This window comes from Salvia splendens, chromosome 21 (assembly GCF_004379255.2).
Source record: "Salvia splendens isolate huo1 chromosome 21, SspV2, whole genome shotgun sequence".
Lineage (NCBI taxonomy): Eukaryota > Viridiplantae > Streptophyta > Magnoliopsida > Lamiales > Lamiaceae > Salvia > Salvia splendens.
Window position 1 is genome coordinate 26604025 of NC_056052.1, and position 23774 is coordinate 26627798.

At 39.2% G+C, this 23774-nt stretch overlaps 4 protein-coding genes across 4 annotated transcripts; 2 read left to right on the forward strand and 2 right to left on the reverse strand.

The window, feature by feature from the left end:
• Positions 1–337: 337 nt before the first annotated feature.
• Positions 338–9549, reverse strand: LOC121784653. Its single transcript, XM_042182847.1, has 3 exons — positions 9165–9549; positions 6997–7282; positions 338–2060 (listed from the first exon to the last, which is right to left on the reverse strand). Exons 1-3 carry the CDS (start codon positions 9283–9285, stop codon positions 782–784), a joined length of 1686 nt encoding a protein of 561 aa, XP_042038781.1. The 5' UTR covers positions 9286–9549; the 3' UTR covers positions 338–781.
• Positions 9550–10614: 1065 nt separating this feature from the next.
• Positions 10615–11643, forward strand: LOC121784449. The gene has a single exon (XM_042182584.1). It carries the CDS (start codon positions 10615–10617, stop codon positions 11641–11643), a length of 1029 nt encoding a protein of 342 aa, XP_042038518.1.
• An 851-nt stretch (positions 11644–12494) lies between these two features.
• On the reverse strand, positions 12495–13607 carry LOC121784450. Its single transcript, XM_042182585.1, has one exon. The coding sequence runs from the start codon at positions 13605–13607 to the stop codon at positions 12495–12497; it is 1113 nt and encodes a 370-aa protein (XP_042038519.1).
• Positions 13608–19727: 6120 nt separating this feature from the next.
• LOC121783947 (histone-lysine N-methyltransferase SUVR4-like) lies at positions 19728–23456 on the forward strand. Its single transcript, XM_042182133.1, has 6 exons — positions 19728–19769; positions 20317–20514; positions 20630–20840; positions 20934–21484; positions 21615–21871; positions 23204–23456. The coding sequence occupies exons 1-6, from the start codon at positions 19743–19745 to the stop codon at positions 23352–23354; spliced, it is 1395 nt and encodes a 464-aa protein (XP_042038067.1). The 5' UTR covers positions 19728–19742; the 3' UTR covers positions 23355–23456.
• Positions 23457–23774: the final 318 nt, after the last annotated feature.

Sequence of the window (23774 nt, forward strand, 5' to 3'; positions counted from 1 at the left end):
AAACCGAAAAACCGAATTATATATATATTCTATTAATTTAATATATTATATTATATATAATATATATTCTTTTAATATATTCTACTATATAATATATATTATATGTATTATTAATTTTATATTATATAAATATTCTATTAGTATATATAAAATAAAATAAAATACACATATATAAATATATATTTATATTATATTTATTTTTTTCAGGTTTTTCGGGTTTTTTTTTGGGTTTTTCGGTTTTGTTCGGGTTTGTCGGTTTTTTACGTTCGGTTTTCGGTTTTTTCGGTTTCGGTTTTTCGATTTTTCAGTTCGGTTCGGTTTGGATTTTGAACTAAATTCGGTTTTTCGGTTTTGGTTCGGTTTTGACAAAAAACCGAACCGAAACCCGAATGCACACCCCTACTTTTGAGGTAAGATTTCTCTACACCGAGTGGATTGAGTATTTGAAGGATAAGAATCATAAGATGTTAAACAAGATTCATGAGACTGACCAGAATTTGACCAGACTTCGTTATTTTAAATGTTAGAGGGAAAGCAAGACAAATAAAATGACCAGTTTTGAGTAAACTATATCGGATTAATGTAGGAGATCCAAATATCCAATATACAAATATAGATCCTTCAACCAACTCCTACCAAAAATACACACAATGTTACTCCAATTGTAACATAATTCTATACACAATAATCCCATCTCACCCTACACTTTCACATATCAAAATACACTCACTCAGAAGCAGAAAATCACCATACAATCTGCAAATTTGTGGCATTCAAACCATCACCTCTCATCCCCCAACCAGTTGTCCTTCTCCTTCGGCACCGTCGGCCCCTCCTCCCCGTAAAGCTCCGTCGGAAAAAGCTCCACAAAGCTCTCCACTGAAAACCTCAGAAAAAATGGAAGGTTGTTCAGTATCTTCTCCAGCTCACTCCCTGAGCTATACACAACAGTTGGCCCCCATTCCCTCATATACTGCAGCCACGCCGGCTCGACAACGACGTCGCCTAGGTACTCCGCAGCCACGACCCGATACCTCGAGCTAGAATCAACCGAGTAGTCGCTCTTCGCACAGTCGTTCGTTGCCCCAATCCCGAGCGTGGACGAGCCCTGAATGTAGCACCCCTCATGGGGGAAACTCGCGTGCCCGTTCCTCGACGCGTACACGGCGGGTTTGTTCCCGTCTACGAACTTGAGCTCGGAGGCGTCCACCCACCGCCCCCCGCTGTGCTCGGAGTAGTAAACGCTCCAGAGCTCCCCGGTGAAGTTGCTCACACGGAGAGTGTAGTGCTCCCAGTCGCCCACGTGCTCACCTATCGCGGTGAGAGGGAAGCTGAACGACGCAACCTGGATCGTGGCCGGGCCGTTGAAGGGGCAGAATATCCACATTGCAATGTCTGTGAAACTCCCCCCTGAGGCTGGCTTCACATGAACATAAAGCTCTGCTGTTTCAATATTACCCGATTTCACAAACTCGTGCCACTTCTCTTCCGACGGGAGATCAAGCCAGAATTCCCCGTCGTTCCAGCCGCCACTAGGTAAAACCGAGCCGTGGGAATCAATCTCCACTCCTTTATCCATCCCATCCTTATACAGAAGCGATCCGTTGTTAAAAAACCAAGAAACGGACGACGGCAAGTAAACCTCATCGGGGTGGAAGTACAGTGTCGGCCCGTAGTGGTGGATGAGCGCGTGAACTTGCTCAAGATCCGGCATTGCATCCAACGAAGCATCGAGGTTTCTCAAGCAAGCAATGCTCGAGACCTCACCACTGTCGTCCCTGCTGCAGTAGAACGTGCCAACGGGAACGCTCCTACAGAGCATCCCTCGCTCACACGCCCTCGTGCTCCACACATAAAACTTCCCACTTGAAAAGATTGCTTTCCTATCGAATAAGACCTCATCAACCTCACAGCTCGCAGTGAGATCGCCTCGGACGCATCTCACTTCCTCAACATCAGGCTGTCCCGACTTTGTGGTGACCACAAATCCCATAGCTTTGTACCCTTGTGGTGCATTTGGAAGCCAAATGTAGCCACTTCCATCGCGATGAGTGTCCTCACTGTGAAGACATTAATTGCTCAGTTGCAATTTGTTGGTAGATTGTGATAGCTCGGCAGTTCGCGCACCGAGTTCGGCAAGTTCGGCAAGTTCGCCAGTTCGCAAGTTCGCCAGTTCGCAAGTTCGGCAGTTCGGTAGTTCGGCAGTTCGGCAACAAGCTCGGCAGCTCCGTGATCTGGAGAGAAAGATCAAAACATGAAGAAGAGCTCGGCTGCTATGACAACTCGTTTTAACAGCCATTAGATCTGGTTGGTAGTCAAGATTTAATCCTAGCCGTAGGATTAAAAATAGCCGTTAGTTTGTTAAATAGCTAATCTTTTAGTTAGCTTTGTACAGTAGCTTTTACACAATTCCATTCCAATATTCCAAGAAGGAAATTCTCTTCAAGATTCGAAATCTCCAAGTTCTTAATCCTCAACGCCTCATTCATCTAATCCCAACAAGTGGCGCCGTCTGTGGGAATCGGAGAGGCGTCCAGAAGGAAAGCTCCAGTGGTGAATCGATCAAGCCCTAAAATCGATTTCAATGGCTTCGCGATTTGAAGCAGAAAAGTTTACCGGAAAAAATGATTTCGGTTTGTGGAGAATGAAGATCAAGGCGTTGCTAATCCAGCAAGGGTTGGCGGATGCACTCAACAAAGATGATCCGGAAGTAGTTCTCGATGAGAGATCAAAACAGAAGCGAGCTGAGGTACTTGCTAAAGCGCATAGCGTGGTAGTGTTATCTCTCGGAGACAAGGTCTTGCGAGAAGTTTCAAAGGAGACTACGGCGATCGGAATTCTTGAGAAGTGCGAGGAGTTGTACATGACAAAATCCCTTGCCAATCGACTTTTTATGAAGCAGCGGCTGTATTCATACCGCTTTAGTGAGGAGAATAATATTTTGGAGCAATTGGAAGATTTCGGAAAGGCAATCGATGATCTTGAGAACATCGACGTCACCATCGGGGAAGAGGATAAGGCCATACTCCTATTGAATGCCCTGCCTAAAACATACGATCAGATGCGGGATGCAATTCTGTTTGGAAGGGAGGGGACTGTGACTTTGCTACAGGTTCAGTCGGCCCTCAGATCAAAGGAATTGCAGAAGAATGGGGACCAAGGAACTCAGGTAGTCCCCGAGAGCTTGACTATCAAAAAGTTCAAGGGAAAAAGGGGATTCAAGAAGGACAAGGAAGCCCCCAAGTTTAATGGGAGCGGCCAGAAAGAGACACGCTCTTGCCATTGGTGCAAGAAGCCGGGGCATCTCAAGAAAGATTGCTTCGCTTGGAAGCGGAAGCAAGCCCAAGAAGGTGACAACCCCAAGCCCAGCTCCGATTGTGTTGAGGAGCAAGAGACCACTCATGCCTTGAATGTGATGGAATGGCCGGGAGTAGGATCATGGATTCTTGATTCCGGATGTAGTTTTCACATGTGTCCCAGTGTTGAGCTATTTGAAGAGATTTCAGGGGCACAAGGGACTGTGGTGTTGGGCAACAACCAAGTGTGCCAGGTTAAAGGAATTGGGAGTGTTCGATTCAAGCTTGAAGATAACTCCACTATGATCTTGAGTAATGTCAGATACATACCTGAAGTAAAACGTAATCTGATATCTTTGGGGTCCCTTGAAAAGAAGGGCTGCTCTTTTGGTTCTGTTAATGGGGCAATGGAAGTCAGGAGAAGTGGAAGTTTGGTGCTTAGAGGCAAAAGAAATGGCAGCTTGTATTATCTATGTGGATCTGCTGTCAGAGATGCTGCTCAGGCAAATGCAGTGAAGTCAGGGTCTATGGAGCTTTGGCATTTAAGGCTTGGGCATCCAGCTGATAGGAGCATTAAAGAACTGATGAAAAGGGATGTGATTGAAGGATCTGAAGAAAGATCCGGCAAACCATGTGAAGAATGCATCCTGAGCAAAGCCAAGAAGCTTTTATATCAGAAAGGTAAACACACCTCCACTGCCCCACTTGATTATGTGCACAGCGACTTGTGGGGGCCTTCTCCGGTTCTATCTGTTGGGGGAGGGAGATATTACATGACAGTAATAGATGACTACTCTAGAAAGATGTGGGTTTACATACTAAAGGAGAAGTCAGAGGCTTTCTCCAAGTTTAGGGAGTGGTGCCTAATTGTGGAGAAAGAGAAAGGCTGTGCAGTCAAGTGCTTAAGGACTGACAATGGTTTGGAGTTCCTATCTAAAGAGTTTGAGACCTTTTGTCAGTCTAGGGGCATTAAGAGGCATAGAACCGTCCCCTTAAATCCCCAGCAGAATGGTGTAGCGGAGCGGGCTAATAGAACTATTATGGAGAGGGTAAGGTGCATGTTGTTCACCTCGGGTATGGAGAAAAGGTTTTGGGCAGAGGCTGTGTCCACTGCTGTCAAATTAATAAATAAATGCCCTTCCTCTAGCATTAAAAGTGACACTCCGGACTTGAGATGGTATGGAAGTTATGGAGATTACTCACAACTCAAGATTTTTGGGTGTAAAGCATATGCCTATATGAAGCAAACAAAGTTAGATGCAAGAGCTTTAAGATGTGTGATGTTGGGCTATCAATCTGGGGTAAAAGGCTATAGACTCTGGTGCTTGGAGCCTGGAATGCAGAAGGTAGTTGTGAGCAGAGATGTGGTGTTCACTGAGACTGAGCTGCCCTTCAAGAAAACCGAAAAGCCATCTGGGAATGCTGAAACTTCTGTGCCTGGTGCTAGTGTTGAGGTTGGGGGAATGGATGACTCATCAGAATCTGAAGGCTCTGATGGAGATACTCCAGTAACTGTAGCTGGAGAAACTAACCTGAGAGATTATCAACTAGCAAGAGACAGGACAAGAAGGCAGAATGTAAGGCCACCAAGCAGATTTGCAGATGCAGAGATGTTGTACTTTGCTCTCTGTGTGGCTGAAGAATTAGACTTTGCAGAGCCTGGCTCTTATGCAGAGGCCATGAATTGCAAAGAAAAAGACAGATGGTTAAAGGCTATGATTGAGGAGATAGATTCCCTCATCAAGAATGGGACTTGGATCCTGGTAGATAAGGTGGAGGGCAGAAAATTAGTCAGCTGCAAATGGCTTTTCAAGAAAAAGATTGAGTCCGCTGATAATGAACAAATAAGGTTCAAGGCTAGGTTGGTAGCCAGAGGATTCACTCAGGAATATGGGGTGGACTACAATGAGGTGTTCTCACCCGTAGTCAAGCACACATCAATTAGGATTCTCTTGGCTGTGGTGACAAGAATGAACTGGGAACTCGAGCAATTGGATGTAAGAACAGCATTCTTGCATGGAGACTTGGAGGAAACTATCTACATGTCTCAGCCTGAGGGGTTCATTAAGCCAGGGATGGAAGACAAGGTGTGTCTGCTCAAGAAGAGCATATATGGTCTCAAGCAAGCTAGTAGGCAATGGCATAAAAAATTTGATGACCATGTACTCAAGAATGGGTTTGTGAGGTCCAAGTATGATGAGTGTGTGTACATAAAGAAGAGGAAAGGTGTTACTGTTGCTTATTTACTTCTGTACGTGGATGATATGTTGGTGGCAGGAGCCTCGCAGCAAGAAGTACAGAAGGTGAAGGATGATCTGGGGTCTGCATTTGATATGAAGGACCTAGGTGGAGCCAAACGAATTCTGGGTATGAATATAGTCAGAAACAGGCAGAAAGGAGAGTTGTGGTTGAATCAAACTGACTATATTTCCAGAGTCGTCAAGAGGTTTAGGATGGAGGATACTAAACTGACAAAGACTCCATTAGCACAGCATTTCAGGCTATCAATGGAGCAATCACCGAAGACAGAGGAAGAAAGGCAGGAAATGGAAGCTATCCCGTATGCAAACATTGTAGGGAGTGTTATGTATGCAATGATTGGAACCAGGCCAGATGTGGCTCAAGCAATAAGCTGCACAAGCAGATTCATGAGCAACCATGGAAAGGAGCATTGGCTGGCTTTAAGATGGATACTCAGATATCTCAAGGGAGCTGGAGATATTGGGATCTTGTTCAAAGCTGATGCTGGAAAAGAGACTGAGGTGTTGATGGGGTTCTGTGATAGTGATTTCGCAGGCAATGTTGATACAAGGAGGTCTCAGTCCGGATACATTTTCACCTTGTATGGTTCGGCTGTGAGTTGGAAGTCAATGTTGCAAGATGTGGTGGCATTGTCCACAACCGAGGCCGAGTATATTGCCCTTACGTCTGCGGTTAAAGAAAGTTTTTGGTTGAGAGGGATAGCTGCAGATTTTGTGGTAAAGCAGCAAGTCATTCCCATAGGGTGTGATAACAACGGTGCATTGTGTTTAGCGAGGCACCAGGTATTCCACGAACGTAGCAAGCACATAGATGTGCGGCTACATTTTGTGAGAGAAGAGGTGGAGAAAGGTAGGGTCAGATTGTTCAAGGTGGATACAAAGGAGAACCCTGCGGATATGCTGACAAAGCCGTTGACAAGAGAGAAATTTGAGTTTTGTTTGGAGTTGGTTGGCTTGCAGAGAGCCACAATTCCAACTGGTCAATGAAGGTGGAGATTTGTGAAGACATTAATTGCTCAGTTGCAATTTGTTGGTAGATTGTGATAGCTCGGCAGTTCGCGCACCGAGTTCGGCAAGTTCGGCAAGTTCGCCAGTTCGCAAGTTCGCCAGTTCGCAAGTTCGGCAGTTCGGTAGTTCGGCAGTTCGGCAACAAGCTCGGCAGCTCCGTGATCTGGAGAGAAAGATCAAAACATGAAGAAGAGCTCGGCTGCTATGACAACTCGTTTTAACAGCCATTAGATCTGGTTGGTAGTCAAGATTTAATCCTAGCCGTAGGATTAAAAATAGCCGTTAGTTTGTTAAATAGCTAATCTTTTAGTTAGCTTTGTACAGTAGCTTTTACACAATTCCATTCCAATATTCCAAGAAGGAAATTCTCTTCAAGATTCGAAATCTCCAAGTTCTTAATCCTCAACGCCTCATTCATCTAATCCCAACACTCACTCCACGCCAGCGTGTAGCTAAGAGGCTTCTCAAGAGCCGGGGAGCTCGATTCTTCACTTGCCGTGCATTTTGCAGCAAGAACATAGCCCCTCAGTTTCTGATCACTCGGCTGACAGTAGTGACCGAGGCTGAAATACCCGGCTGGAATGCCACTAGGCCGGTAGAATGTGACGCCACTAGCCGACCCGAACAAAGGGGTGCAGCTCCATATTTTGTCAAACTTAGTGATCTGAGCTACTTCTAGTTCTCCTAGGCTAACTTTCCCAGTTGCAAAGGCTTTACCTATGAAGGAAAGAGTTGGTTTAACAACATTAGTTTAAGAGTGAACTACAAAAATGGTCTTTGGACTATAGGTTTATCTCGCACATTTCTGGATTAAGGGTTTATCCCGAAAATGGTCTTTTTTCACTGTTTTCGGTCGAAAATACCCTTTTGGAGGGTTTTGGGGGGTTTGGGCAATTTGGTCTTTTTACACTTTTAACATTTTAAATCTGATATTATTTCAGTTATGTACTAAATTTGATATTATTTCAAAATTATCATTCTTTTTCCCTTTAGTCATCCTTCATTTTGTTTCTTTATTTCAATATTAGATTTAATTTTACAAAATTAAATTTTAAATTTTAATTTTTAAATATCAATAAATTTTTTAAAATTATAAAAATTATTAAATAACAAAAATTAATAGTCATAATCAATATTTGATAGTGTCTAATATTTAATCAATAAGGTATGACAACGCCTTAGTTTTAATCAATATTTAATAGCTTTAATCATAAATAGATCATATAACACGATTTATTCTGAAATAAATATGCATCTAATGTAATACTAATATAATTTTCGTTTATTAATTTGAAAACAATCAAAATTTACTAGAAAATTTCAACAAAAATACTCTTATATAAAATTTTTAGTAGGATCAAATTTTTAGTCAACTTCATAATATTCAATCACAACCTATTATAACAACCGAACGAAGGCTAAATAGAATAGCTCTTATTTTTCCATCATGATTAATATTATTTTTCCGTACTTCTTCAATTCAGCTGAATATTATATTAAATAACAAAAATTAATAGTTTTAATCAATATTTATAGTGTCCATGAATTAATAGTTTTAATTAAAAAAATTTATTGATATTTAAAAATCAAAATTTAAAATTTAATTTTATAAAATTAAATCTAATATTGAAATAAAGAAACAAAGTGAAGGATAACAAAAGGGAAGAAGAATGATAATTTTTAAATAATATCAGATTTAGTACATAACTGAAATAATATCAGATTTAAAATGTTAAAAGTGTAAAAAGACCAAATTGCCCAACCCCTAAAACCCATAAAAGGGTATTTTCGACCGAAAACAGTGAAAATTGACCATTTTTAAGATAAACCCTTAATCCAGGGATGTCTGACGCTATTTTTAAAGTCCAGGGACTATGGGCGAGATAAACCCATAGTCCAGAGACTATTTGTATAGTTCACTCTTAGTTTAAACATAACAAAATTTGATCTTTTATTCATATATGCAGTCAAATTTCTTGTACATTTCCAAATTATTGCTCAAAGCCATCTAGTTCTAGAGATTTTGAAACAGTTGAACATTTTAAAGATTCCTAATTCATGAAAAAGGGCAAAACAAATCAAGATTTTTTTTTTCACCTTTTCAATCAGCTTATCAACTTTCTTGCTCATCAACTATGCAAGATAAACTCTTTGCCTCTTTTCACATAAAATGACCAAAAAATTATCTTTAGCAAAAGATGCTAGTGAATGTAATACACATGCCAAAAACATGATTTTCAATAAAAAATTTATATTTGAGTTTTCGTGCAGAATCCAAACTCCAAGATATTTTTCCACTCCTCAAGAAATTGACTTCGTAAATAAAAATGAAATTCCACTAAAAAAACCAACCACACAAACTGACCAAGTCCACACACTGCCAAAATAACAATTTTTTCATACCAACTACCAAGCAACATTCATAACTCAAATGAAAATATTTTCCTCTTCAAATATCATTCCAAAGATTTAATAGTAATCAGTTTTATCAATCTCTCAGAAAAAAAACAATTAGTTAAAAAAAACAGAGAACCCAAATATCAAGAATTGAAGTTTTTGGGAAGAATTTTTGACCAAATTAAAAATTTGAAGAACATACCTTTGGGCCATTGTGGAAGAGGCTGAGGCAGGGAAAAAGGCTCTGGTTCTTGAAGAAGCTCTTCAAATTGAAAATCATCGAAACAGGATGATTTGCAGCACTCCCACAATCCAGCTGACATTTTCCTTTTTAATTTCTTGGAAAATATGTTCAATCGAGCCAAGATTTCCCAAATCCCACAGAGAAAAAGAGAGCGTTATTCCTTTTCTCTGTGAGAGAGAATCTAAGAAACTAATTCATGAGGGAGAAGAGATTTCAAGAATGCAAATTGGGCGATTTTGGTGAATGGTCAGCAAAGGGAATTACCGATTAAGTGGTAAGATTGTTTGTGGGAAGTTCGGTGGAAGACGGCAGAGAGAGAGAGTGGTTGAAGAGTTGCGTTGAATAATATTTCAGCGGTTGGTATTACAAATAATAATAACAATAATATTAATAGTAATAAATTCTAGCAATTTTGCATATTACAAATTAAAAATGTGCAATAATATCATAATCCAATTTTAGGGTGTCGCTCTTTTTCTATTAAATATTATTGGTAATAATATTAATAAATTGAATTGAATTAGAAACCATATTTAGAAGATAAGTATATTTGATTGAATAAAAATAATAAAATATTATACAATCAAATTAAGACTCAATAATACTACCCCACAAATGAAATACAGTAAGATTTAATTTTTTCACATAAAATAAATTTGATCGCGCTTATTTGTGACGATGAAGCTAATAATTGAGATATGAAGAGAGTTTCCTGGAAGAATATTCAATTTGAAACCTTACAAGATGATTATTGAAAGATAGTGGACAAGTTTCTAAAAGAATATTCGATTGTACTCTATTTCATTTGTGCCAATGTTTGTCTTATAGTACAAAAAAACATTTATAACTTATAGGAAACTTGAGTTAGAATTTCACAGAAATATTCCTTAAAACAATACTGAAAAATCATAAAAATATCAACATTTCGATTTTTTTAAAATTTTAATATATTTGATCCTAACCGATCTAAAAATCCAAAATGTACTAAACTTTTAAATTTCCAAACAAATTTAAAATCTCGATTTGATGATGTGGAAATTTTGGAAGAGAACAACCAAATTCCATGTCGGAATAAATATTCGATGAACAAATATATTGTCACGTAGTGTGTTCAATTAATTATGATATTAAACCAACAATAAATACATTAATTCCATATATTAAACCAACCATAAATACTACATTAATTCGAAAATTATGGGACACTACTAGTCTAATATAGCTCCACAAAACAGTCTCACCCATCCACCAAACCTTAACACATGGATCACCATTATTTTTACCAATCCCACACAACCAATTTCTTTCACCTCAAATTTCCACATCTTCCACCTCCGCCCCGCGCTGCCTACCTCGCTCGTCGCTGTCCCCGACGATAGCAAGGTAGGCATTCTCGAAGCTTCGGTCCATGTCTCGAGTCCCTTTCGAGCTCCTAGAGCTCACCATCCTCTCGGCCCAGAATCTCGCCCCCGCGTCCAAAAATCTATGCAAAAACCTGTCCAAGCATCACAAAACCTACGCGGTCGCATGGATCGACCCGACCCGCAAGATAAAAACCCGACCCGACACCAAGGGCAATAACAACCCGCATTGGAACCAGAAGTTCGTGTACCGGGTTGAGGACAAGCACATGGACTCGGACACGGCCTCCGTCGTCATGGAAATCTACGCGGTCGGGTGGTTCAAGGACAACCTCGTTGGCTCCGTCACCGTCTTAATCCGCGACCTCATCCCTGCCGCCGTCCGCCGCGAGCGCCGCGTGGTGGCTCTCCAGGTCCGCCGCCCCCACTCGGGGCGGCCCCAGGGCATCCTCAGCATCGGCGTCGCCCTCCTCGACAACACCATGAAGAGCATGCCCCTCTGCCCGGCGTTCGTCGTCTGCTCCAGCGACTTCGCCGGCGCCGGAGAGAAAAAATTGACCCGGACGCTCAGCGATCAGACGGATTTGTCGCGGATGCCGGGGGAGAAGAAGCGGAAGAGGGGTGGTCCGATTTGCCCCTTCTCCAGCGACCTCGCCGTCGACGGCACCGGCGCCGGCGCCGATGAGTCGGTGATATCGGATTTGGGGCCTTCGCCGTCGGTGGTGGCGATCGCTGTGGCGCACGGGCTGTATCCGCTGCAGCAGCGGCCGGCAGCGAATCCGGGGAGCTTGGTGCTGGAGGATTGGACGGTGCGGCGGGAGGAGGCGACGGTGGAGGATTTGCAGACGAAGCTGGAGCAATGGCGATTGGACCAAGGGTATCAGAAGCTCGGGAACGGCGGCGATAATAAGAGGCAGAGGAAGAACAGCCACAGCCGGAGTAGAACGGCCGAAGGCAGCGAGGGCGACGGCCGGTTCTCGTGCTTCGGGAATGCGTGCGGTTGCGAGTTCGCCGTGAGTTACGGTGGCGGGAAGAATCGGCACCGTGATTCCAATAGCGGAATTGTAATTTCTTGAATTTTTTTCATTTTGTGTTTTTGAGAAGTGAGAATTGATGATAGGATGTAGAGTTGGAATGTTTTGATATGATATTTGCTTAAATGGATTTGATCTAGATATAAACATTTGATGAAATTTTACTTTTATTGCTATGTTGCATAGTACATTAGTACTCCTAATATCATCGTTTTATAGGTTTTTTTATAAAAAAAATCATTTTTTTAAAATTTAAATATATGAATGTAGTGTTCTTTTGATTATCTCTAGATAAGCAATTTCAATTTCTGTTTAAATCCAAATTGTTGTATTTACGCGCTAATCAAATGCAAACTTTATATATTGTATAAACTCTAAACTTTTCAACACAATGTCAACACAGTGTAAAATTTCAAGATTTTGATGTCAATACAACATCAACTGTTAACATTGTGTTGACATTTTTTGTTACTATTATTTTTTCATCTGTTCACATTTTCTAACGGTCCATATCATAATTTGGAGTTTGTACAATATATAGACTTATAGCATTTTATCACTACCATATATATAAGTAAACCATACATGTTAATATAATGAGTTGATGCAACCTTAAATCTCATGTTGCCCAAGACAATAGAATCATAAATTTCATAACATTAGAGAACCCAAAAAATTAACTGGAATAATTAAACACCGAGTCAAAAAATACAAAGAATGGGAAGAATTAAGATTCAAAAGCAGTAGGAGTAAAATAAAATTCAAAAAATGGGAGCATATAATCAAGGAAAACCTTTAGCTAAGCTCCAATCTCTAGTTTAGTTTGAACATTAAATATAAACAATTGCAGATTATAATAAAACCTTTAATCTAAAAAAATATTGTATATATCACTAATGTAATTCTCTCCTTCTATCCGCGCCGGCGGCATTTCCGTGTTTACCACCGCCGGGATTGTTTCCGCCGCCGCCGCACGCTATCTTGATCTCAATCCCGTAAACGATACACGAAAACAGGCCGCCATCGGAGTTCCCTCGCGAATGGCGGCTCCCCATGGCTGACGTTTCTGATTGATCGCCGTCGTAAACCACCCTCCGCCACCTGTCTCCGGCGATTCGGGGTATGTATCCCTTGGCCATGGCGTCTTCCATTGTCATCTCCTCCACAATTGAGCTCGAATCATCGGGCTCCACGTGTTTGATGACGTGGCACCTCGCCATTGGAGGCGGCTGCATCTTCATTGCCATGTCAGCTGCCACGATGGATGCCGAGGGCCCAATGTCGGAGCAAAGCTCCGACCCATTTATCATGGATCCGTTGCATATGGATCCGTTACAAACGGATCCGTTGATCATGGATCCGTTGCAAACGGATCCCGACTTCAGAGGGAAGTCGTTGTGGTTGATCTCGGATTCGCTGGCCGATCGCCGCCACATTTGGATTTTCTTGCGAAATCCGCCACCGTGTTCTCCGCCCGTTTCCCGAGGTGGGTGATTCGCTTTCCCGTAGATCTCGGAAAAGTTGTCGTTGTTGTGCTGCCGGAGCATGGCGCGGAGGCTGTGGTCTGTGAAGGTGATCCCCATGTTGAGGATGCCCTGAGGGGTGCCCGAGGGGCGTCGGATTTGTAGGGCGACGAATCTCGTGCTCTGTTGGGGCGAGCCCCGGATGGCTAGGGCCAGGAGATCGCTGACTAGGACGTTGACCGTCCCCACAAGGACGTGGCGGAACCATGATATTGTGTAGATCTCCACGTGCAAGTTTGCATTAATTTCAAACAAGGCCTGGATGTCCACGTGGAACGTGAATTTGTCATTCCATGTGGGGTTCGTGTGGTGATGGTCCGTTTGGGTGGTCACTTTTTGGCTAGGGTTGATCCACGCGACCGCGTAGGTGCGCATGGATTTCGAGAGAGGCGTTAGGTCTTGAGCGGAGATGAGGCTGATCTCGAGGATTTGGGCCGCGATGGGCGGTCCGCCGGGGTCTGGAGGCAGGGCTGTGGCATCCATTCGTCGCCCGTGGTAGGATGCACGGACGATTAGTGGGAATTAATGGAAATGTTGAGTGTATGTGGTTTGTAAATTATTATTGAAATTTTGCTTTATTTTTTGTAATGATTTTTTGACCATTAGTTCTTGAAGTTGAAATTGTTTCAAATTTGTTTAGCCACGAATGATCCTCAAAATTTCCATGAGAAACGGAAAAATGTATGGAACTATAATTTCGTGTTTAAAAATTATTCAAATTTAATAATATCCTTTTTGCAACATGGTTTCATATGAAATTCATCATAATTACATATTGAAAGATAAAATTGAAATTTGAAAGCTTAGCTGTCTCACCGGTCTTTCAGCATCTCCAACTTAGGAAATTAATAAATTTGTCTCCTTTAATTATTGTCACCTGTAAACATATCCAATTCCGAGCCATCTAATATGTATATAAATTAAACAGTTGATATCATCCTATGAAATTACAATTCCCCCAATTAGGTATTAAATTAATTTTGTCAATTAATTTGAATTTATTTGAAATTGTAAGCCATGCACTCCTATAAAACGTTTTTTTATATACTCCCCCGTCCCCTAAAAATAGAAACTTATGAAACGTCACATAAAGTTTGTTAGTGGAAAAAGAGTCTCACTTTATTATAGAGAAAGAAATTTCCTAACTAGAAATTTTCTATTTTTAGGTGACGGACAAAAAAAGAAAAGAGTTTATTTTTAGGTGAAAAATAGAGTATTAATTACTAAGGAGTGTTAGTATATATTGTACCATGATCATTATAATCTTTTATTTGAAGTTTTTCTCACTAATGTTATCAAGGGTATTCATCGGTGGATCAAGTAAATATTCTTCTTGCTGATTTGCAAGCACTTCGAAAGATGATATAGTAGATCCAAGAATTTAAAAATACTCCATACCCAGAATCGTTGTATTTTTATAATATTGGAAACTCAATGAATTTTCGTACAACTTTTTTTTGTTTGATTCCTATAGTTTCATTCTAATTCCTTACTTTATTCTCTCAACTTCACACACAAAATAAAGTTGCATAAATTCTTGTGCCACCCAAAAAATGAGTCATCTTCCTTATGCCGGAGGGAGTATGATATTTTCTTATAGTTTGAATACCTAAACTGATATTTTTCACTTCACTTTATGTCAAATCCTCCTTCTCTCTCTTTTTCTCTTAAACTGTTATAAAGTAAAAAATTAAAATAAAATATACTATGAAAATTCTTAAATATATTAATTATAAATGGATGAAAAAGGAAAAATGGGATATTTAATGTCGGATGGAGGGAGTACTATTTTTAAGTTTCTGATGTTGTTGAAAAGCATTATAGTACTACTAGTTTCGCTATTTTTGTTGTTTTTTCAGAACAGGGAGGAGAAAAGGCGAAGCCTAGGATGTGAAAGTTGTTATTGACAACTCAATTTCTGCAATTGGTCCGGTCTCGCCTAAACCAAGCACCATTAGGGTTGTTCCTGCACCTGCAACACCAGACATCATTGCTAGACATGACAAAGCTTCTGCAACCGATGCTAACGAGGGCTCACATTCAAAAAAAAAGAGCATGTTGTGTATCATTAAATCTTGATACGAGTGAGAATGAGAACGAGGCTAAGGATATTGGGCGCCCTCAGACTCTTCTCGCGTATAGAAGAAGACATGCAACAAATCTAGTTCAGTGCACTCAGAATAATAGATTGATCAGCACTATCCACTAACATTTTTACTCATTTTTCTTATAAAGTCAAACAATTTCTTTAAAACTCGTGCCAAGTCAAACTGTGTCTTTAATTGGCAAACAGAGGGAGTCTTAGTTTTGTTGTTTTTTCAGAACTGGGAGATGAAAAAGGAGAAACCGAGAATGTAAAAGTGGCTATTGGCAGCTCAATTTCTGCAATTGGTCCGATCTCGTTATCCACGATGCCTTAACCAAGCAGCTTTAGTGGTGTTCCAACACCTGCAACACCTCACATTGTTGCTAGACATGGCAAAGCTTATGCTACAGATGCTAACAAGTAACAAGTGCTCATATTCGAAAAAAGAACATGTTGCAGATCTTTAAATCTTGAAACGAGTAAGAATGGGAACGAGGCTAAGGATATTGGGCGTCCCCAGATTCTTCTCGCGTATAGGAGAAGACATGCAAAGGTTCAGGGCACTCAAAATAACAGATTGATCAGCATTACAGCATTCTGAGTGCCCTGAACCTTTGCATGTCTTCTCCTATACGCGAGAAGAATCTGGGGACGCTCAATATCCTTAGCCTCGTTTCCATTCTTACTCTTATCAAGATTTAAAGATCTGCAGCATGTTTTTTTTTCGAATGTGAGCACTCATTAGCATCCGTAGCAGAAGCTTTGCCATGTCTAGCAACAATGTCTAGTGTTGCAAATGTCGGAACACTGCTAAAGCTGCTTGGTTTAGGCGTCGTGGATAATGATATCGGACCAATTGCAGAAATCGAGCTGCCAATAGCAACTTTTACATCCTCGGCTTAGCCTTTTTCATCTCCCAGTTCTGAAAAAACAACAAAACTAAGACTCCCTCTGTCTGCTAATTAAAGACACATTTTGACTCGGCATGAGTTTTAAAGAAATTGTTTGACTTTATAAGGAAAAGGGTAAATTGCTTCAAAAGTCGTCAACTTTGCAAATAGTTTGGTATTTCCCGTAAACTTTAAAAGTTGCATGAAAAGTCATGAACTTTACCAAGTGTTGCAAATTTCTCGTACGACCCGACCCGGTACATTTCCGACAAAAACTAGCCCTGCGTGGCTCGACGGAGGCGTGACATGGCAAAATCTCCGGCAGAACAATAAAACGACGTCGTTTTCTAGTTTCAATTAAATTAAAATATATATCAATTTAGGGTTTATGTCTCTTCTCTCTGTGACAGAAATCTCAATTCCCGTTGAGATTTAAACTCTTTCTTCTCCATTGCGACATGTAACTGGTCGCGATTCGTCAATCTACAATCCCATCGTGTTTCCTCCATAGGTAGGGTGGCGATTCCTCCACCTCACAAATCTCGGATGGCCGGAATACCCGACATGGGAAATCGGCACCCAAATGTAAAGTTCATGACTTTTCATGCAACTTTTAAAGTTTACGAGAAATACCAAACTATTTGCAAAGTTGACGACTTTTAAAGCAATTTACCCTAAGGAAAATGAGTATAAATGTTAGTGGATACTGCTGATCAATTTGTTATTCTGAGTGCCCTGAACCAGATTTGTTGCATGTCTTCTCCTATACGCGAGAAGAGTCTAAGGGCGCCCAATATCCTTACTCCCATTCTCACTCGTATCAAGATTTAATGATCTGCAGCATGCTCTTTTTTTGGAATGTGAGCCCTTGTTAGCATCAGTAGCAGAAGCTTAGCCATGTCTAGCAACGATATCTGGTGTTGCAGGTGCAGGAACACCCATAATGGTGCTTGGTTTAGGCGAGACCGGACCAATTGCAGAAATCGAGCTGCCAATAACAACTTTCACATCCTCTGCTTCGCCTTTTTCATCTCCTCCATGTTCTGAGAAAACAACAAATACAACGAAACTAATAGTACTATAATGCTTTTCAACACCATAAGAAACTTAAAAATAGTACTCCCTCCATCCGACATTAAATATCCCATTTTTCGTCCGTTTGTTAATAAATGTCTCATTTCACTTTTACTCTTTTTGGTACGTGAATCACACATTCCACTAACTCATTTCATTCACATTTTATTACTATAAAACCAATATCCAAAATTAGGATCCACCTTACACTAACTTTTTTCTCATTTTCTTTCATAACGTCAAACAATTTCTTAAAAACTGCACTGATTAGAAGTAATACATTTTGAAATAATCAGCAAGACAAGGAAAATTATTTAGCAACAAAATAAAAGAGATGGGAGATTATTAATTTGCGTTAGTTACCATGTGAATTTTGAGTTTCCGTCTTGCGTCGCCAATGATGCCTTGTATAAGCTGCAAACGCAAAAGGGTAGAATTGTAAAACCCAATAGCATCTCCATTGATAAATAATTTGCTAATTTAACAACAAATGCAAAAGGACAAGTTGAATGAAAACAGGAAGCAATTATTGAGAGTGTAAGTATTATTTGTGTTGCTTGATTCCGGCCATTTTGACATATCTCCTCCATTATCTGCAATCCTGTTTTTCCAAAGAGACTATTAGAAATGGGCCACTCACAATGCAAGAGAAACCATCATCGATGTGGGCCGGAAAGGACATCGGTCTTCCACTCGTGAGGTAGATAAGAGATAAAGAGAAAACCATCATCGACTTGGGCCCGCTCTGATACCATATTAGAAATGGGCCACTCACCCCTTAAAAGGCCTCATAAGGGGGAGGGTTATCCACACTTATATAGATTAGATGGGATCTTCACCAAGTCGATGTGGGACAGAATTTAGAGGATTTAACGGAGACTAAAAAAAAGTTAACCTTGAGTGGTTGGCGATTTCCTTGGGAAGATATGAAAGCTATTGCCCCATCTTCAAGTGCTCAAATTGAAAGATCATGCATTTGAAGGCCATACTTGAAGAGAGTGATGAAGAGGATGAAGCACAACAGTTTTTAAATCTGGAATATTTGCTAATTGATGATATTCCACATTCCAATCCAAGGTTTTTATGAAGACCAGGTTACAAGGAAAGGCAAGGCTTCTTGGAATTTGTACTTCACCCTTTCTAATTTATTTACTAAACTTATACTCCTATGCTTTTAACATTATTCTGTTAGTATCATTTGTTTTGTTTCCTGCGCATATATGCTATATCACAACTCAGAACTGGTAATCAACCGTATTCCCATGAATCATACTCCCTCAACAAGCAATAATAAAAAAAAATCAAGCTTCCAAATGCCCTTTATGTATATTACTATCAAATTTATGGCTAACTGATATGAGCATTATTTTTTTTAAAATTAACTATAAACTTTTAGAATTTATTTAATATTATTTAATTAGAATTAAATACAAAGCTGAAGTAGTATTCAAGAGAAAATAACTACAAACTTTTAGGAATACAAATTTCTTGAAATAACTACAAACTTTGAAAAATACAAAATTCATAAGTTGTATTAACATCTTTTATCCATCCACAATAAGTCAATAATCATCAAAATTCATAAGTTCAAACATTCATCCCTTATTTACATCACAATTCAAAAATTCATGAGAATCAAGATCTAACAATAACATCATCAAATATTCAAAATTCAAAATATCACATGTTAATGAAATTAAAATATAATTAAAAAATTAAATTACATATCTTATGTGCTAACTATTAAGTAATAATTAAAATGTAGTTAATTTAATTATAATAAAACATAATTTAATAATTTTAGAAAACAAATCGGATAATTCGGGTATACCCGATAGTCCAAAATTCTCACTACCTGATCCGATCCGATATCCAAAATATCGGTTTCGGGTATCCAATTATCCGACCTTTTCGGTTTTGACATCCATTTTGACAGGCTTAGTGGTGCATAATAATAATTTAAATATATTACAATAAATTTGATTTATAAAACATTAATAAAATGATAAAATATACTACTATTAAAGCTAAATTATAAGTATATATTATAATTATTGTTTTTTTCATATTAATTTTTTTAATAAAGGATATTAAGGTGGATATTGTGTATATAAACAAAACGAAAAATGAGTTGCATTTGATTGCATGAGGTTGTACTTGTAATTGGGGATAGCAACCAATGAACGAGGTCCACGCGCCAATCAAATCAGTCGTAAGGCACACTGAATCACTCCCCACGTCCAATAGAATTTAGCATTTGCAGACTCCTTCCTCCTATCCTATGCATTGCCGCCGCCGCCGCCGCCACTCTCTCCCTCTCTGTTACAAATACAATGGAGCGATTATTTTATTCATGATTTTTGATTGAGAACACGCTGAAAAGCCTTTGCTTTTTTTTTTTTGCTAGTGTGGAAAGAAAATAAAAGTTTACCTTTTCCGGTTATGCTTCTAGCTCCGAATTTTACCATTTTAGGTAAAATCCTGCGCCATAATGTGCTTGCTAGTTTAGCCCTTATTCTATTGTTGCTTTTTCATCATCGTTACAATGTTTTTCGGTTTTCTCGATAAATGATCGACGTGTTTCTCCACATTGAGGTCTGGATCAAAAGGTTTAGTCGAAGTAGACTTATCGATTTGCTTTATTTTTCGTTAGTTTGGGGATTTTCTGGAATTTGAGACGATCATGCTGTGTTCAACCAATGCATTTTGCTGCGTGCTTGAGAATTGAGATGTTCGTGCTGTACGCACTGCCTAGCCATGCAATTTGCTGTGTGTTTCAATTGATGATCTGTTTCGATGTTAATCCGTGTGAAATCAAAGGGAATTTGGTTCAATTGTTTGTTATTTCGCGTAATTGTTGTCGTTCATTGCTGAAAATCTTGCTCTACTGATTTTTAATGTGTTTATTCTTGCCGTATCCACTGTTCAACCATGCAATTTGCTTGTGTTTTTGGTTGGTGCTCTGTTCAGTTGTTAATCTTTGTGAAATCAAAGGGAATTTGGTTAATTTGTTTGTTATTTCGCTTAATTGTTGGTGTTCATTTCTGAAAATCTTGCTCTACTGAGTGTTAATGTCTATGTTATCGAAATTTCAAGTTTAATGTGGAGTGAATAATTTTGTTGCAATGTGCTAAACCATTAGGGCGTGGGAGAAACAATGGCTACACGGGAGAAGATTGGTAAAGCCTTCCAAGCAATGAAGAAATTAGGAATAGGTGAAGAAAAAGTGAAACCAGTCCTCAAACGGCTTCTGAAGTTGTATGGAAAGAGATGGGAGCTTATCGAGGAGGATAACTACAGGACGCTGGCTGATGCGATCTTTGAATGCGAAGATGATGAGGTTTTGAATGACTTATATTGCTGTCATCACCTTACATTTTTCATGTTGCAGTGCAACTTTGATGAATCTGATTTTTTTTGGTTGCGTTTTCTGGTTCTGGTGCTCTGTTTGGCAGAATGGTGAGAGAAAAGAGGAACGCCCGTTTAAGAAACAGAATAGGGGAAATGGTGAGGATAAGATGCTGTCAAAAGGGAAGGGCAAGAGCATTGTTTGTAAAGAAGAGATCGATCTTGATTTAGGTGATAATGGAAATCAGGCAGTGCCACGGGAAGGGAAGCCTGTTGATCACTCCCCAAAAGGAGCTCATTCTTCAAATATATGCTCAGGTATCTCTAGTTTTTCTTTCTGTCTTTTGCTTTGTCGCTGTTTTAGAATTCTATTTCCTATAAATCATGGTTGTTTCTCTAATTCTCTTACAGTAACAGTTAATCCTTCGTGTAATGAGGCAACTGTTGCAGTTAAAAGCGAGCAAAAGATGGTATTCAGCACTGTTGAGGACATAACAAGAGGCACTGAGAAAGTGAAGATTTCCCTTGATGAAATTGGGAATGAGAAACTGCCTGATTTTGTCTATTTCAATGAAAATGTGACTTATGAAGCTGCACATGTGCATATATCTTTAGCTCGTATTGCGGATGAAGACTGCTGTTCAGATTGTAAAGGAAACTGTCTGTCGTCCCGTTTACCTTGTGCGTGTGCTGGTTCGACTGGAGGTGAATACGCTTACACCACAGAGGGCTTGCTGACTGAACACTTTTTGAAGAAATGCATCCCTATGGAATCCAGGGATAAAAAGCATGCTGTCTACTGTAATGACTGCCCTTTAGAGAGGGCTAAGAATTCGGACTTGCCTGGGAAGTGCAAAGGTCACGTCTTGAAGAAGTTCATTAAAGAGTGTTGGAAGAAATGCGGATGTGATATGAATTGTGGGAACAGAGTTGTTCAGAGAGGTATAACAAGGAAACTGCAGGTTAGTCTATTTGGAGAAGACTTTTTTGCCACATTTTGAGTGTTGATTTTCTTTCTAAAGTTGGAATCCTTAATAAGAAGTGGTTAGCTTCCTGTTTATAAGAGTGATTATTGTATATTTTGATCTTTAGGTCTTTGTCACAAGTAAAGGAAAAGGCTGGGGTGTACGAGCACTCGAAGAGCTGCCACAGGGGGAATATGTTGGAGAGATTTTGACCAACATGGAGCTGTACGAGAGGAACACTCAAAGCGCTGCTGATAATAAAAAACATGTATATCCTGTGCTACTTGATGCAGATTGGTCTACGGAAGAGAATCTGAAGGATGAAGAGGCTCTCTGCTTGGATGCAACAAACTGTGGAAATGTTGCTAGGTTTATCAATCACCGGTTAGCCTACCTTTCCTCTAATTGTTTGATTAAGTAACATGTAGATTCATGTAGCAAAACTGATCCATTCTAGATCACCATGGATGGAACACTGATATGGTAAATCATGACCTGAGATTTTTTCCTTTTCTGTTGATGTCTTCTTAATGAACAACATATTGATAAATGTAAATTGATATAGAAGGTCACATTGTCCCAGATTGACATAGTTATATCATCACTATGAATATCTATGTTACAGTATCTCTATCACTTAATGGCAAGTAAAAAAAGGCATACCCTTCAAGTTAGAACACCTTTACTGACATATAACACATCTTCAATAACACATAGTCACATACATCCATAGTAAGATGTGTTATATGTCACCTTTACTGACATATAACACATCTTTCACTCGTTCACAACCAATAGTCATGTTTTTCTATTTTGGTTCGTCCACAAAAATTAATCTCTTTCCATTTTTGATAAAGAGATTAGTCATATTATCCACTAACCAAACTACTACTTAGTCTCTCTAACTCTATCTTACATTGCCAATTTTGCATTAAAAATCATGTTATCTATTACAAACTCTCTCTTACATTACCAATTTTGCATTAAAAATCATGTTATCCATTACAAAGAGAGACTATTGATAGTGAACGGAGAGAATATTTGTTATGGTAGATTTGAGTTCTACTTAATATGGAGTTAGGAGCCAAACCTGAAACTGTAACTCATGTTATTAAGACATGACATCCGGCCTATCTTAAGAATCTTAGTATCGGTTCCACATGAAAGTGTGGAATAACACACCGGGAGTCAACCATTTACCTTTGATCTTGGTTTGAAGATTCCCTAGCTTATACGCTTAGAGCATCTCTAAGGGGAGAGGTAAAGTTATATAACTACCATATTTACCTTTTCTTCATGAAAAATCATTCTCCAAGGGGAGAGGTATTTGAGAAGGTATTTGAGAAGTTATAAACTTGTTCCCATTTTGAAGAGGTATCTTTACATTTCCATCAATGAAGAGGTATCTTTACCTTTTCATTAAAAACCATTCTCCAAGGGAGAAGGTATTTGAGAAGGTATCACACTTTATGTTTTTTAATGCACTTTGTACTAGTATTATTTTATGTTTAAAAAATTATTTACCTTTCTATATACCTTTTCCTTTGAAGTATGTTTCTTTTTGGAAATGTATATTTCACTTTTTGAAGAGGTATATAGATGATATGCCTCTTTTAGTTACCCTTTCCTTGTTGGAGATGCTCTTATCAAAGTTTCGACTCGACCATTGATTGATTCAATCCATTGTTGATGCTTGGCTTGCATGATAATATGCAGGATTATGGGATTGATTTTTCGGACAAAGGCCATCCTATCAAGGCTTTCCGGTGTCGCTGTGGAAGTGATTTCTGCAGAGATAAAAGGCGACGAAGATAGAACTTCATTTTTTACTCATTCAAGAATGGCTGCTTATAATAATCCTTCTTGAGTTAAACTCATTTTAGATAACTTTTTGAAGAATTTGGGTTGTAAGGCCATGCGCTAGCTAACATGATCCTAATCAGCATGAGAGTCACATTTCATTTGGTGTTTGTTTGCCCAATTCAACCCAGATTGGGAACTATTCCATATTTTGAATATAATTTGACAATTTAGAAAAAACTACACTCACCTCATCTCTTTCAAAGTGAAGCAACTTTTCGGCATAAGATTTTTTCCGAGGGTTGTTTAGTACTCCACCGCCCCTTAAAAATATGAATTATTTCCATTTAGTTCGTCACTTAAATTATGTACTTTCTATTTTATGAAACATTTTCCACTCTGATGATGTGTGACTCATTCTCCGTTAATAATACTTAAATTACCTTTATTTTTTATCTCTTAACTTTAATAATTGTGTATTAAAACT

What these genes read in the sequence shown, in the direction of transcription:
- LOC121784450 (XM_042182585.1), bottom strand. Translation starts at nt 13,607, where the DNA reads ATGGATGCCACAGCCCTGCCTCCAGACCCCGGCGGACCGCCCATCGCG.
- LOC121784449 (XM_042182584.1), top strand. Translation starts at nt 10,615, where the DNA reads ATGTCTCGAGTCCCTTTCGAGCTCCTAGAGCTCACCATCCTCTCGGCC.
- LOC121783947 (XM_042182133.1), top strand. Translation starts at nt 19,743, where the DNA reads ATGATCGACGTGTTTCTCCACATTGAG. An exon ending in TTGAATGCGAAGATGATGAG is followed by an intron (nt 20,515 to 20,629) that starts GTTTTGAATGAC and finishes TCTGTTTGGCAG; the next exon opens with AATGGTGAGAGAAAAGAGGA. An exon ending in GTATAACAAGGAAACTGCAG is followed by an intron (nt 21,485 to 21,614) that starts GTTAGTCTATTT and finishes TTTGATCTTTAG; the next exon opens with GTCTTTGTCACAAGTAAAGG.
- LOC121784653 (XM_042182847.1), bottom strand. Translation starts at nt 9,285, where the DNA reads ATGTCAGCTGGATTGTGGGAGTGCTGCAAATCATCCTGTTTCGATGAT. An exon ending in TCTTCCACAATGGCCCAAAG is followed by an intron (nt 7,283 to 9,164) that starts GTATGTTCTTCA and finishes TTTCCTTCATAG; the next exon opens with GTAAAGCCTTTGCAACTGGG. An exon ending in TACACGCTGGCGTGGAGTGA is followed by an intron (nt 2,061 to 6,996) that starts GTGTTGGGATTA and finishes ATGTCTTCACAG; the next exon opens with TGAGGACACTCATCGCGATG.